At 41.5% G+C, this 15,109-nt stretch overlaps 1 protein-coding gene across 3 annotated transcripts; it reads left to right on the top strand.

The window, feature by feature from the left end:
• The first annotated feature begins 254 nt into the window (after positions 1–254).
• On the top strand, positions 255–12,804 carry ZNF605 (zinc finger protein 605). Of its 3 annotated transcripts, none has more exons than XR_001602467.2 (6): positions 255–2,959; positions 4,814–4,934; positions 5,161–5,250; positions 6,957–8,597; positions 10,815–10,948; positions 11,423–12,804. XR_001602467.2 is itself a non-coding variant. In XM_016203152.2 (6 exons), the coding sequence occupies exons 2-6, from the start codon at positions 2,945–2,947 to the stop codon at positions 10,889–10,891; spliced, it is 1,944 nt and encodes a 647-aa protein (XP_016058638.2). In that variant the 5' UTR covers positions 255–945; positions 2,790–2,944; the 3' UTR covers positions 10,892–12,804. The 3 variants fall into 3 exon arrangements, 2 of the variants coding, with proteins under 2 accessions (XP_016058638.2, XP_016058637.2); XM_016203152.2 differs by having other exon boundaries at positions 255–945; positions 2,790–2,959; positions 10,815–12,804; XM_016203151.2 differs by having other exon boundaries at positions 10,815–12,804.
• The last annotated feature ends 2,305 nt before the right edge of the window (positions 12,805–15,109 follow it).

Genomic DNA, 15,109 nt, shown 5'->3' with positions numbered 1-15,109 from the left:
AGCTTGGGGCTTGGCGGGGATGCGTGGTCGCGAAGCCCCTGCGGGGAGTTAATTGGGTGACGGGGCCTCTGGGGTGAACCTCTGGGAGGGGCTCTGCGAGGTCCGCAGACGGGTGGCAGCTGTGGGGGCCCCGGGCAACAGGGGTCGGCAGCGAGGGGGAGCCCCGCCCTGTACCCCGAGCGCCGAGGAGCTCCGGGCCCCTTGGGAGGAGGTGCCTTCTGCGTGTTGCTGGCCGCGCCCCCAGGACATTTTCCCTCCGTCAAGCCCCACACCCTTCGCACTGGACTAAGAACAGTCCGGCTTCACTCGAGGAATCTATCCTTGCTGGCTGCGTGGGAGGGCGGCTCCTGAGTGTGTGGTGATGAGAACAGGCCTGTCTGGTCCAAATCCAGCCCTCCCCCAGCTCCGGGGGTGGGTCCTAACTGCCTCTAAGGGTCAGTGTTCTGACTCCGCTCCTGGTAGCTGGCCTGGGGCAAAACCTGGCAGTTTGCTAACACCCGGGTTTAAGTTTCTCCCCTCATTTGTGGCAGATGAGTGTACGCTTCACTCACCTCTCTCTATACCCATTTATATCCACAGGGTCAGTGAAGACACCTTTCCCCGTTCTTTAGTAAAACAGTGCCTCCAAACAGAGAGCTCTTGCTCTAGCAGGTAGAAGTCTCTCCTTGCTCTGTTTATTTGCTGGAAAGATTCCCACTGACTGTCCACCGTGTTCAGTCTCCCTAGTGAGCTGTCTGCCTGTGGCAGGAGTGCTAGGAAAGGTGGAATTTGTCCCTCCTGTCCCAAAGTTTACCAGGTACTGAGTTTATTGGACATTTCCCTTCAGGTGTGTTCTTATGAAGGAAGGAAATAACCTTGTACGACCTGTGTCCATGAAGTTGTTCTCTGATCCCAGGTCTGGCTGAGTGTAAGTGACTTGGTTGATGAGCAGTGAAGAAAGTCAGTGTAAGTATTTTTATGCATCAAAACGTAGTATTTTTTATTTTACTTGTCTTAAATCTTGGTTTGTCTGTCCCAATTATTCCACCTAAAGTGGTATCTGTTACAGAGTTTGTAATCTTTCAAAGGTAGTAAAAATAGTGGTGGTATTCACTTATCTGGTTATTTCACCTGTTAGGGAAATAATTAAACCATAATCTGAAAACCCAGAAAACCTCCATAAAAGTAGAAGAGAAAGAAAAACAATTTTATTATTGAGTAGCAATTAAACCAGAATGGGATGAGCATTGCAGGCAGTCCCCTAAAGAGACTGCCGAGAAGGGGAGAAACCTCACCCTTTTCTGTAGCCAGGTAGATACAACCCACCATACATATGTTCTCAAGGTAAATTATCATTTGTCACACATAGCCCATACTAAATTTACCTGGTGAGTGGGGTGGTCATCTGTGTTAGCTAATTGCCTTTATCCAAAGAAAAAAACAAACCTTTCATATCTTTATGATGGGAGGTAGTTTTACCACTTGGAGCCTGGTGCCGAAGCCGTGTTGATTAGACTCCTGCCGTCCCAGAGACTGGGAGATGGCTGACCTTCCTGGAGGATTTCAAAGAGATGGCTTCCAGGTCCTTAAGAAAGACATTTTTGGGTTGTTAAACTGGACAAGGCTTATTTAGCTTTAAAAAGAGTAACATATTTCAAAGGGGCAGAGAAGGAGGTTACAGTTACAGGTTTTCTTAAGTAAATGCTCTTTGAATAGGGGTTGGGAAGTCCCCCTTTTGTGCATGAGGGAGAATTAGTTTTTTTAAATTTATTTTTAGTTTACATTTGCCGTCATAGGACTCTGAGCTCTATTCCCCTAGAGGTGTTAGCTTCTCTCGGTACAAGCTCTGGTAATTTGCAGCAGGGAAGGGCTGAGGCTAGGCCTCTGAAGAGAGGGAAAGGAACCTGTAGAACCACTGGACAGCGGAGTCCCACCACCTCTCCAAGCAGCTCTTCAGGCCAGGTGTCAGGGACCCTTAGAAGCCCTAGTGGAGCATTTTCCCTGGGGAATGGAGGGGGAGGTAAGAAATAAGTTAACTCCCAAAGGCAGCTGGGCATTGCTTGCCATTTGCATGATTCCTTAATTCAGCAGGAGGTTGATACTCCTCGATTATCCCTGGAAACCTGTGTCCGGGGCTGTTTGTGCTGGTTTCTGAGGGAACAGGGGGGCAGTATCTGCCCCAGTGGGAGCCCAGAAAGCAGCAACATTACAGGTTTCCTTAGGCCTCTTGCTGCCTTCTGCTCTAGGCTGTCACACATGCGATGTATGTCAGCTTCACCATAGCCTGTCTTCCCCATGGTCTCTCTTCTTGTTGCTGTTTCTGTTGGTTCCTCTGATCCGTGCTCTTCTATTGCTCCAGGGCTGAATTTGAAATAGAGAACCAGCATCCTAGGCTACTTCACCATCTTGATCTAAAAGCCAGTTCTATTTACCATCCTGCCCAGAAATGAGTTGCATTTACTATGCAAGTAATTTGATTTAAGTGCCCCCTGGAAATGTTGTTGCAGAATGAGTGAGCCAAGATTGTATGTTCAGACTTTGCTGAGGTCTCTGCTGAGCATTCTGGGGGGCGGCTCTGGGTGTGTTTGGTTGAACAGATGAGTGGCTTCAGTCTGGCATTTCCAGGTGGGAGCCAGGGCTGCTAAGGGCAGTGTAAGCCTCAGCTGAGATCTACTGGTGACTTAGATTTAATCCTGCTTCTGATTGGAGTGCAGTAAACAACTGGTCTGAGATCCCAGTAAGAGAGAACCAAGATTTAGGTTCCCAAATTAATTACACCATCTAAAATAAAATTCCCACTGCATCTCCAGGCCATGGCTCTCAGATACAAGATGGCTCAGGTGAGGTAAGGAAGGCAACGCCTCAGGACTGAAGTACAGTTTACAGCTCTTGACCAGAGGCTGTTCCCAGAGCGTCAGGACAGAGAGAAAGCCCAGAGCAGCAGAATTCCCAAAAGCAACAGAAAATGATCACGTCACAGGTGAGTTATCTGTTTATTCTCCAGAAGTTTTTCTGTGGTTGTGATGAGACTTACGGGAATCTCTACAAGCAACAGGAACGGTATACATACATTTATATCATAACCAGAGAAAACAGGATAAGCTTGGGAAGAATGTTGTTATGCAAAGAGCTGAAATTCTAGAAGACCTCAGCATATTGCCTGCTGGTTCCAAAAAATAACTTGGAGGACTGGCTGTGAAAGACGTGGCTGCAGCTCCTTCCGAGTCTGCCTACCAGGTCTGGTGTCAGGAGGGCAGTGTCCGCTGGAGGCCTGCCAGGTAAAGCCTTTGTCATTGTCTAGTGGGCCTGAAAAATCCTGGTTTTTAGCCAGGAGCCGGATTCCTCATATGAGTTTTAATAAGTGTGTAAATTCATGTAATCAACATCGCAGCCAGGACTTGGCAGGTTCCATTGTACCTTTGTAAAAAATCAATTGAAAATAATTAATGTACGCGTCCTACAATTTAATTAAAAAGATGATCATCCCAGCATTATTAATAATAGCAAAAAAATGAAAAGAAGAAAAAAACCAGAACAAACAGAAATAAACTAAAAAAAAATATCCAACCAAAAAAATCAACTGAGCATATTTGTGGGTGTCTGTTCCTAGGCTCTCTGTTCATTCCCCTCATCTGTGTATTTACTCTTTCTCTAATACCACCTTGTTTTAACTCTTATGGTTTTATAGGAAGTCTTGAAATCAGATCATGTGAGTCCTGCAGCACTTTCTTTTTCCAAATTGTTTTTGCTGCCCTAGTTCCTTTGCCTTTCGTCCCCATGCCCTGTATGTCTTTGTTTCATGGCCTCTGTAACATCTTATTGCCTCTGGTCCGAAAAGGCAAAGTATTTGTGAACATGATTTTTTCCTCAATCATCTTTATATTTCTAGCACCTATCACAGTTCCAGGAACCTTATGTGCACAATGTCTGTGTTCTAGAAGATATCAAAGGAACTAACTAGTTGTTCCTACTTGGGAGCAGAACCACCCTGGGGGAAGAGAATGTTTTAGATATGTAGATGGGATTTGGGTTTGAGAGCGACTGAGAAACGGTGCTGTCATTTAGCAGGGAGAGCCCAGGCTTGCTGAAGGTTCTACCACGTGAGGCAGCTGAGCTCAGCTAAGAATTGTTCCCGAGTACCAGTGACACCTTCCTTAAGAAACACTGTGCTTGTTTAAAGATAATCTATTTCAGTTTCTTATTCAATGGATAGATGAATGAATTAATAATGATAAACATTTTAATAACATTTTGTATCTCTCTCAAGGCATAATGCAAGATTAGGATATTCTTTTAGTTGTGATACTGCTGTGTAACAAACTTCCCAAAACCTTAGTGGCTGAAAACATGAAGCATTTATCTCGCAGTTTCTGTGGGTTAAGAATCTGCCAGCTGCTTACCCATTTGGTTCCGTAATCAAGATGTTGAGAAGGGCTGCAGTCATCTCAGGGAGCAATAGGGGGATGATACCCTTCCGAGTTCACTCATGTGGCTGTGGGCAGGCCTCAGCCCCTTGCCTCATGGGCTTCTGCACAGGGCGGCCTCTCAGCACGGCAGCTGGATTCCCCCAGAGAGAGCAAGAGAGGGTTCACAAGATGGAAGTGCATTCTTCTGTAAGCTAATCTTGGAGATGACATCCCATTACTTCTGCCCTGTTCTGTTTAGTGGCAGTGAGTCCAGCCCATATTCAGGAGGGGAGGATTACACAAAAGCATGCATAACAGGAGTTAGAGGTCATTGAGGCCAACATAGAGGCTGCCTACCTCTATAGAGAAGAAAGCCTGCGTTCTACATGAGAATCACTTCAGATTTAACAGGGATTATGCTTTTCTAGATATCTTTTGAGGATGTGGCTGTGGATTTCACTTTGGAGGAGTGGCGGCTACTAAATCCTACCCAAAAGAACTTGTACAGAGATGTGATGTTGGAGAACTATAGCAATCTGGTATTCTTGGGTAAGACATTTTTATGTAATACACCATGTGCCCAATAACTGTTGGGCCTCTCAGATTTTACTGAATTTGGATTTAAAATTTAGATGTCAGTTATTTGGTTTATATACCCAACTGAAATATTTTTATTCACTTTATTTTGTAGCCTTTGTAGCAAAATATTTTTCACATTTAAGAGTCCCTTAGCACGAGCAACTGTGACCAAGTCCTCTGTGTTTCCAATTAATAGGTTATCAAATTATCAAACCTGATGGAGTTTTCAAGCTGGAGCAAGAAGAGACCTGGAAAATAAATGAAATCCTAAGTCACAACTTCTCAGGTGAGAGGTAATCTGGTGTAAGTCTCAGGTTTTTAATGATAGGTTGGCACACTTGAAATGTTATGTATAAAACAGTTTAAAGTCTGTCTTTAGAATTGAATCAGGACTGGTAACATAGCTCTGTATCATTTTTAAAGTGCTCTAGATCTTGGTCTCGAAGTTAGAATGTGTCCTCTCTGCATGGAGTTGATGATGAAATGCACCCTTGTCTTACCCATGTTGGTGACCAATCATTTAGGCCCTTGCTTCTGTGGATAAGGTTCTTCCTCCAGCCTCCTCAGTCTTTGTTTCCTTCTTTCCTGCCCTAGAGGCAAACGCCTCTCCTCTTAAAGAATTTGTAGGTTTTCCTCATTTTAGGTGGCACTGATTACCTTTGAGTTCCCTATATTATTTTTCTTTTCTCCCTCTAGTTTGTTAGGTTTCCTTTTAAACCCATAGAGGGTAGATGACTCCATGACTACAGGACAGAAACTGAATACCTGAAACAGTGAGCTTTGTTTTTCCTGGCCTCCATGCAGAATCGTACATGGCATTCAGGTTCCAGAGCATCTGTTTGGTGCATTTGACCTTTAGCTTCTCTAAAGCTTCTCAATCATCCCATCAAATAGTCTGCTAGGTGTAAGACTATTAGTCATTACCTGCTGTGATTTTTCCTTTTTTAGATTTTTTATTGATTTTTAGAGGAAGGGAGACAGAGAAACATTGATGTGAGAGCAAAACACCAATAGGCTTTCTCCTGCATGCCCCCTACTAGGGGTCGAGCCCACAACCCAGGCATGTGCCCTTCCTGGGAATTGAATTGGCAACTTTTTAGTGCACAGGAAGCCATTCAACCAAGCCACAGCAGCCAGGGCTGTAACTTTCTAAATAAACTTTCTCTTATTTTTTTTTTTAAATCCCTTTAAAATATTCAATACATGGTTATGTATTGGAAATTACAAACAATTGCACTTATTTTTAATGTTATGCAAAGAATTCTTGTGGTTTGGAATAATTTCCACTGACAGCATTATATATAGATTCAATATGTAGGTTACAGATTCAATTAAAAGGTAAAAAAATCTAAAAATGTTGAAGCTGCGCTCCAGAGAACTCTTGGATAATTCCAAGAAGCAGGTCTAAGGGTGGTGTATTACTGATATCAGTGATTCATACCATGATCTTGAATGAGAATGTTTTTTTAAATGTAATAATAAAGAAAACTAATGTTTCTCATTTTTCAGATGTAAAGTTGATAGCCTCCATTTATTGTGCATTGTATTCAGTAGTACTTCCTTTAAAACATTCAACAGTGTGTATCTTGCTCTTTTATGGATTTGTTATTCTCAGTCTTCCCTATATTGTAAGCCCTCTGATGGAGTACTTATCTGTCTTCTTCTCTGATCTGCTACTAACAAATTTAAGTAAATTAACCACCCCAGTATTTTATTAGAAATTACTTCAGTCTTTTTTATCTCATGATCACTGTTCCTTGAGTATATTTTATCTTTCCTTATTTAAAAGTTTGTGCTTATTATAAACATTTGTAATTTTTAAAACTTGTTTTAATTTTTAAAAAAATTTTAATGGCTAATAAGTAAACATTGTATTTGGGGAGATTGGTGGGGGGGAGTACTGGGAACCTAGGCTTCATTTCAGAAGTTTTATATAGTAAGCATAGTCATTGAGGGATTTACACAGTATGGTTTGTTTTTTTTCCTTTTTAGGAGCACTCTGGCTAGATGATAATCTCAAAATGTGGTACTACAATAATCAAGACAAGCTTAAAAGTATGGAGAGAGGCCATCAATATGATGTTTTGGGGAAAGTATTTCATTCAAGCATTGACTTTGTTCATTTAGGAATGAGACTCCATAAATGTGGCACAAGCGAAGAAAGTTTGAATCATGCTTTTGATTTTCTTGTTCCAGAAAATAACTGTGGAAGAAAAAAACTTGAGCTCAATAAGAAATTGTTGTTCTATATCAAAACTGACAGAACCCATGGTGAAATAAAATACTGTGATTGCAGTAAATGTAGAAAGTCCAGCAATAAAGAGTCATGGCTCCTTACAAACCATAGAAAACACAGAGGAGTCTACTTATGCATGGGATGTGGTAAAGTTTTTAACAAGAAGTCACAGCTTATTATACATCAGAGAACTCATACAGGAGAGAAGCCTTATGGGTGTAGCGAATGTGGGAAAACCTTCTCGCAGAAGTCTTTGCTCACTATTCATCAAAGGACACATTCAGGAGAAAAACCATATGGATGTGGTGAATGTCCAAAAGCTTTCAGTAGGAAGTCACTGCTCATTTTACATCAGAGAACTCATACAGGAGAAAAGCCCTTTGGATGCAGCGAATGTGGAAAAGCCTTCAGCAGGAAGTCACAGCTTAAAAGACATCAGGTAACCCATACAATAGAGAAACCCTATGGTTGCAGTGACTGTGGAAAGTCTTTCTCCCAGAAATTAAAGCTCATTACACATCAGAGAACACATACAGGAGAGAAACCCTATAAATGTAGTGACTGTGGAAAAGCCTTCTTTTGGAGGTCACAGCTCATTACTCATCAGCGGACTCATACAGGGAAGAAACCTTATGCATGTAGCGAGTGTAAAAGAGCCTTCAGCAGGAACTCACTTCTCATTAGGCATCAGAGGATTCACACAGGAGAGAAACCGTATGAATGCAGTGAATGCGGTGAAGCCTTCATCAGAAAACCACAACTTATTAGACATCAAATAACTCATACAGGAGAGAAGAACTATCAGTGCAATGATTGTAATGAAGCATTCTTTAAGAAGTCAGAGTTAATCAGACATCAGAAACTTCATTTAGGAGAGAAGCCCTATGGATGTGTTGAATGTGGAAAGACCTTCTTTGGGAAGTCACAGCTCCTCACACATCAGAGAACACACACCGGAGAGAAACCTTTTGAATGCAGTGAATGTGGGAAAGCCTTCACCCAGAAGTCAAGCCTGATATCCCATCAGAGAACTCATACAGGCGAGAAACCCTATGAATGCAGTGAATGTGGGAAAACCTTCAGTGAGAAATCAAGTCTCATTCATCATCAGAGAACCCATACTGGAGAAAAACCCTTTGAATGTAGTGAATGTAGAAAAGCTTTTGCGTGGAAGCCACAGCTTCTTAGGCATCAGAGAATTCATACAGGGGAGAAACCCTATGCGTGCAATGAATGTGAGAAAGCCTTTGTTCAGAAAGTGCAGCTCGTTAAGCATCAGAGAAATCATACAGGAGAGAAAACCTATGGATGCAGTGATTGTGCAAAAGCTTTCTTTGAGAAGGCACAGCTGATTATACATCAGAGAATTCATACAGGAGAGAGACCCTATAAATGTGGTGAGTGTGGGAAGTCTTTCACTAGAAAGTCACATCTTATGAGGCATCAGAGAATTCACACAGGTGATAAATACTATGGGTGCAATGAATGTGGGACTACCTTCAACAGGAAGTCACAGCTCGTGATCCACCAGAGAAATCATGTAACATAGAAACCACATGAGAGCAGTGAGTATGGAAAGGCTGCTAGCAGATGTAATGTCTCTTGATACTTCTGAGGACACACACAGGAAAGAAACTATCATTGCAGTGACTTTTGGAAAAAATTGTTATTGGTAAGGCAAGTGTCACTAAACAGAATTAGGGAAGAGAATTTTTAAAAAGTAGACAATATAAGAAAGCCTTCTGGAAGACACAACTTATTGCCCATTGATAGCTCATTTATCAACATTGTGGTAGTACAGAAACTTTTGGTCAAAACTGAAAGCTCATTAGACGTTTAAAGACCTAAACAAGTCATAGCAAGTGAAAAAAAGATTTCATTAAATAAGGGTAACATACAGTACACTAAAGAATACATACATAAGGGAAATACTGAATATGAGAGCTTTCACATGGAATTGTAGTCTTAATAAGTCAAAGAATTTTATAAGCTCCATCCTATTGAAATAATTCAATGATTAAGTTGTGTTTGTTGTACATAAGTTACAAAAGATGGTTATTTTAATTTTTTCTTTTTAATTCTCACCCAAGGATATTTTTTCTGTTCCTCAGAGACAGTGGGGTGGGGGGGGAAGAGAAACATAGATGTGAGAAAGATACATCTGTTGGTTGCCTGCTGCATGCACCCTGACTGGTGCCAGGGATTGAGCCTGTAACTGAGGTACGTGCCCTTGACCGGAATCTATCCCATGGACCAATACTCCAACCACTGAGCCAAATTGGCTGTGGCAGGATGGTCATTTTAAAGTGGTAGATATATTTTCAGTGTGAAGACATCTGCTTTCTGCTGTGGTGTCAGAACAAGGACCAGGTTAACTTTTCCACCTTAAGTAGCTAAAAACCACAATATGTATGAGGTAATGGTTTTTAGACATATGATAAACACGTTTGTCATCCCTGGCAGAAGGTGGTGGCAGTTAAAAGGGTGTAGTTCAGGGAAGGGAACAAATGCAATCTTGCTGAATTGGCATTTGGGGAGGCCACGGTAGCTAGAATATGCATGGGAATGTGCTTGAGAGGAGGGGGCCTTTTCGGGAGAGGACTGAAGAAATCTATAAGGAGGGACTTAAGTCTTTTGGCTTAGTGCCAACTTGCATATCTGTGAGAAGAAACTTCCTGAGACCAGATAAAGTAGGCTGGAAAGCAGTAGGCTGAACAGTTCCTGGAACTTAGTTCAGGACTTCTAACAGTTCCCACCAGCCACAGTGGAAACAACTTTTAACACACGGGGCATCAAGTAGAATTCCCAGAAGACTGTTGCCTTGGTAGTGATGGTAATTCACGCTAGATTAAAAGCTACTCTGGACCCACAATGCCTGACTTCCAAAAAGCTACTGGCAGGGAAATGAGACTTGTAACCAGTAGGAAAGTAATCAGTAGAAAGAGACCTAGAAGAGACTGACGTGGTTAGAATTGGTCAGCAGGATGTTCATGTAGGTGTTACAGAGTGAGGGGAAACAAATTGATGAAACTTGAAGTGGAAGACATATTTTTAAAAGCCCAAATGTTATTTCTCAGGATGAGAACAACTTAAAATTTAAAACCTATCTGGGTGGAATTAATTTCTTAGAGAAGAAAAAATAGTGAACAGTGAGAATAAAAACTATCTAAATATGTACACAGAGAAAAAAGATGGAGGGGAGCAAATGGGGGGTGCGTTACAGTGGTGTAAAATACACATGATTAGAGTTCCAGAAGAGAAGAGAGAAGAGGCAAAAGAAAGTACTTGAATACGTAATTGCTGAAAAATTTCCACATACACTGAAAAGTATAACTCCACATATTCAAGCTCAAAGAATCCAAAACAGGAAAAACAAAAGAAAATCATGCCAATGGGTATCATGTCAAATTGATGAAAACCAGTGAGAACAACAGTAAAGCAACTGAAGGAAAAAAGACAAAGAATGACAGCACACTTCGGGTCAGAAACTATGCAGGCTAGAGACAATGGAGTACCACCTGTAAATTACCGAAAGGGATAAAAAACATTCAACCTAGAGTTTACCTATCAAAGCCATCTTTCAAAAATGAAAGCAAAAAAATTTTTTTTTTCAGAAAAACAAAATCAAAGAGAATTTTCATCTGTAGACCTGGCCTTCAGAAGTTTTGGGGCAGCAGGAAAAAAACACTAAGTGGAAATTTGGATCTGCAAGATGAAAGGAAGACTTCTAGAAATGGTGACTATATGGGTAAATATAAATTTTTCTCATTTTAAAATCTTTTTAAAAGTAATAGCCCTGCTTACAGCCAAAGCAATGACAATGTGTTTTAGGTTATGATCTATTTAGAAGTAAAGTGTATGACGACAATAGTGTGTAAGTATGAATCTAAAAATAGTTGAATAGACTGTGTTATCTGAGTCAAACCTGTTTCCTTGGGGATCAGGATGACTTACATTTGTAACAGCTGCACAGTAGGAGTTGCACATGTGGATCTATGTGCTGGCTGTTCTCTACATCTCCGTACCTATTTTCCTCCTTTCTCTGCTCTGCATTCCTGGGGCTGTCCAGGGATTATCCTCCAGGGACTGCTAGGGTTTCTGCTTAGTGTGAACGTGGGAGGTCCTTGTGTGAGATGAGTGGATGGGAGGAGAGAGGCTGGAGTATTTACTTGTCTCTCCTGCTGGGCTTTGGTTTGAAGTGTCTTTCCCTATGTCTCTGCAGCGACTGGGGAGCAGCCCCAACTTTATCTTTTGACATCCCTCTCCTTGCTCTTCAGACTTAAGGGTGATCGCTGCTGCTGGCTGCTTCACCTGATTAGTTTCCTTAATTTGGACCACATATCTGTAAATAGTCCCTTTATCAAATGTTCTTGAGCTAATATTTTGAATGTGCCATATGCTAAGTGATGAGCATCATTTACTGGAACTTGTGTCTCATGGGGCATAGACGGACCTCTATTACAATTTCACATTAAACATCAATATTTTCTTTTTGTGTTTTAACAACTCAGTAGAAATTACAACAAATATCAAAGTTTTTGTGTGTGTGTTTTTGTTTTGCTACAAATGTAAATGCTCAGGAGGCTGTTGCCGTCTGCTACATATGCAAGTGGTCTTGCAGCCATTACTCACCCTTCTTCAGTAATAACACCAAAACATTTATGAAGTCTCATGCTACCTCTGGGTTAGCCAAACAACTTACAAGAAAGCATTGTTATTATGTTAATTATGTGGGCAAGAAAAAAACAATAACCCATTACTGAATGAAGAAAGAAATGAATGATCGATACTTCCCAGTACTCTCGTTCTTAAAAATTGTGCTGTGTAATTAAAACATCCTCATTCATGTTCTGCTGGTTTTGTGTATAATTCATGTAATCTGTAACCACAGACAAGATTTCTCACCTCTGTAGTCACAATTAGTATAGAGAACCTCTTCAAAGGCACCACACCAGTTTCCACCACAAACTATGCCAAAAGAGAACCAACTTTTCTAGGATCAAACCAGAGTTGCTGCACTCATAATCTCACGAAGCATAGTAAGTGTAGTCTATGCTAATAAGCTTGTGTGTCACTCTGTCCTGACTTTAAGGAATTAGCTAGCAAGTAAAGTAAGTATTTTGAGACTTGGGCATAATTGGAATATGCACAGTGACAGTTCCCTGTAATAGTTTCCCTAGCAGCGGTGTGATCTATATGTGAAAATAATGTCGTTTCCATTGTCAGGATTCTCCCTGCCCCCTTTTCTTCCACATAGTGAAGGGAAAGGCCATTCTCAGGCGTAAGCAAGTTCCACAGATTTATCCTATTACATATGTTTGTATGAAGCAGAGTGCATCAAGTGATGATGTTTGAGATCTGGGACCAGCCATGCTTCCTGTACGAGAATGGGGTAAATAGCTAAAAACAAAGGTCAGGCTGATGGTCCTTTGGTGAGGCACAGCCTCTGTTTGCTGATGACATTTGCTCCCACTGACAGTGCGTCTACGGGTCAGGGGGCTGCATCAGCTCAGACCTATTGCTGACACTTGCCTCTGTGCTGTATTTGAAAAGAAAACCTCTGTGCCCATATGTTTACTGAGTAAACTGTTTGATGAATTGAAATGTGTAAGTGTGATTATTAGGAACAATAAACTCTGGCTTCCATTCCAGCTCGGTTTCCCAAACCTAATCTGAACTCCTACCAGTTCCCAAAAAGTTGTGATTAGCCACACCTAAAACATCAAGTGAAAAGCACTGCTCAGTTCAGTTGGTGGTGGTGGTAACGCACAGCGAAGTCCTTCGCTCACCTTCGCTCTGGTATCTGCACAGAGGGAGAATGGCTCCTTTTTCGCCAACTAAACTTGGAGACTCCCTCATCCTCTGAGACTTAACAGAGTAGACGATTCATGGTTTAGCTGTACCAACAACATAATTCCCAAGAAGAGATGAGGCACAGCGTGTAAGGCTTACCCACATCTTCCCTGTGCCTCCTGATGATGAGGGTCTGGGTAGGACCACAGACAGTTAAAAGTTGGAAACGACATGGATGTCACCAAACCAAATCCCCATTACACAGATGGCAGTGTCTTGCCAAAGATCACATAGTGGCAGAGTCAGGCCTGATTCCATATCCCCATGTCCAGTGCTTTGCCTAGGGGACACACGGTTGTCCTTGGCTTCCTCTCCAGTCTTACTGTCTTACACCCTGCTGTCGTAGGTACAGCCAGATCCCAGCTTTGATTAGTGCCTGAGTGTAGGTGTTAAATTACACACTTTTGCCTTGTTGAGAGGGTTTCCCCATGGTAGGAATGAGAAACACTAACTAGCATTTGTTAATGCAGTGGCATCTTTGGGGGATATGGGGGGGGAGGGTGTGCTTATGCTATGTAAGCTATGTGCTTAGTGCTTTTTTTAAAAAAAACATTTAGCTCACCACTAACTCTGAGGTACTTTGCTCTACCTAGGTTACTCAGCTACCAGGTGGCAGAGTTGGGTTGGAACCCCTCTATCTCCCTAGAAACAAAGCACTCTTTATGATTAACTACTGTTAATTACTCTGTATTCATATCTGTTTAAAACAGCTAATTTCCTCAAGTAGCTCAAAATCCTTACATTTACTTTATTTCACAGACTAAAGCCAGAAAGACCGAGGGTCTTAAAAAGTCAAGAGCACAAGAGGCATACCTCATTTGCATTATTACCCATTTTACTACTATGTAGTTTTTGACAGATTAAGCTTTTGGGGGTCAGATTTCCAAATCTGTAAAATTAAAATGGGATTGTAGTGATCTTACAGTGTCTGATCCATCCATGCTGTTCCTGGGCCTGGGGATTGTGGCCCACCCCTCCTTACTGCAACTGTGACTGTCTGACCTATTGACCAAAGCTGCATTCTTTTCTTCTGGACACAGTGACTGTCCAGGTTTTGGGTATGTGCCTCAAGTGTATTTACCAAGATTGTTTAAAATGGATGCTGGGGGGCAGTGGCCTCCCTTTGGGTTTGAAAACTAGAAAGTTGCCTACTCGTACAGGGAACCATATCTTCAGGATAAAGGATTCTGAGACCTAGAGTGAAGCAGAGAGAGGCAGAAAAGTGAGTGGGTAGAAAAAAAGTCCCAGTGATGTCACTTAAGGTATGACCCATTTGTCCATTTTTCATGACTGTCCATTGACTAGCAAACATATTCTAGCAGATGTTTTCTGATTTTCATATATCAGATGAAGAACAAGACTTCCTTTCAGTTAAATAGATTATGTTTTAAATAAAATTGGTTGCATGTGAAATACAGTCTGAATAACACCAAGGAAAAGAATTTAGCATGTTTGCCGCACTGCTCTGAGGTCAGATTTCGACGCCACCTGCATCTTCCTTCCTTTGTGGCTGCAATCTCAATTGTCGTTTGAGCCATTTGCCTCTCAGCAATGGGTTTTTTATTTTTGCTTACATTTAACAAAAATATGTTTCCTTATATCATTAGCTAATATTTCCACAAATAGAACAATTGGGGAGTTTTTTTATAGGTATCTATAAAATAATAAAGTTTTATACATGTATAAACTATATTATCACCTTTCCACCTAGTACCTTACTTCCATGTAACAATGGCCAAGTTTATTGGCAAAACTTCCCATGTGTTTTATTTTGAGATGCTCCATTCTGTATGCAGCCAGAGCTGAGGTCCTGATTCCGGACTGGGGAGAGGGAAGCCTGGCTGCTGCTCTGGTTGCACCATTTGCCCATATTGGGAAATTTATAATCTGCACATAGGAAATCCCTTCCAACTACTACCCTTACCCTGTCCTCTTCACCCAGTGAAATTACGTGAACATAAAACATCATTTTTCGTTGATTCATAACTGAGTCACTAATTTTTATTTACTTGTTTAAAATATGTCTATTGATTTCAGAAAGAGAAAGGGAGAGGGA

This window comes from Miniopterus natalensis, chromosome 20, assembly GCF_054644295.1.
Source record: "Miniopterus natalensis isolate mMinNat1 chromosome 20, mMinNat1.hap1, whole genome shotgun sequence".
NCBI lineage: Eukaryota > Metazoa > Chordata > Mammalia > Chiroptera > Miniopteridae > Miniopterus > Miniopterus natalensis.
This window is presented reverse-complemented; position numbering and strand designations above follow the sequence as displayed.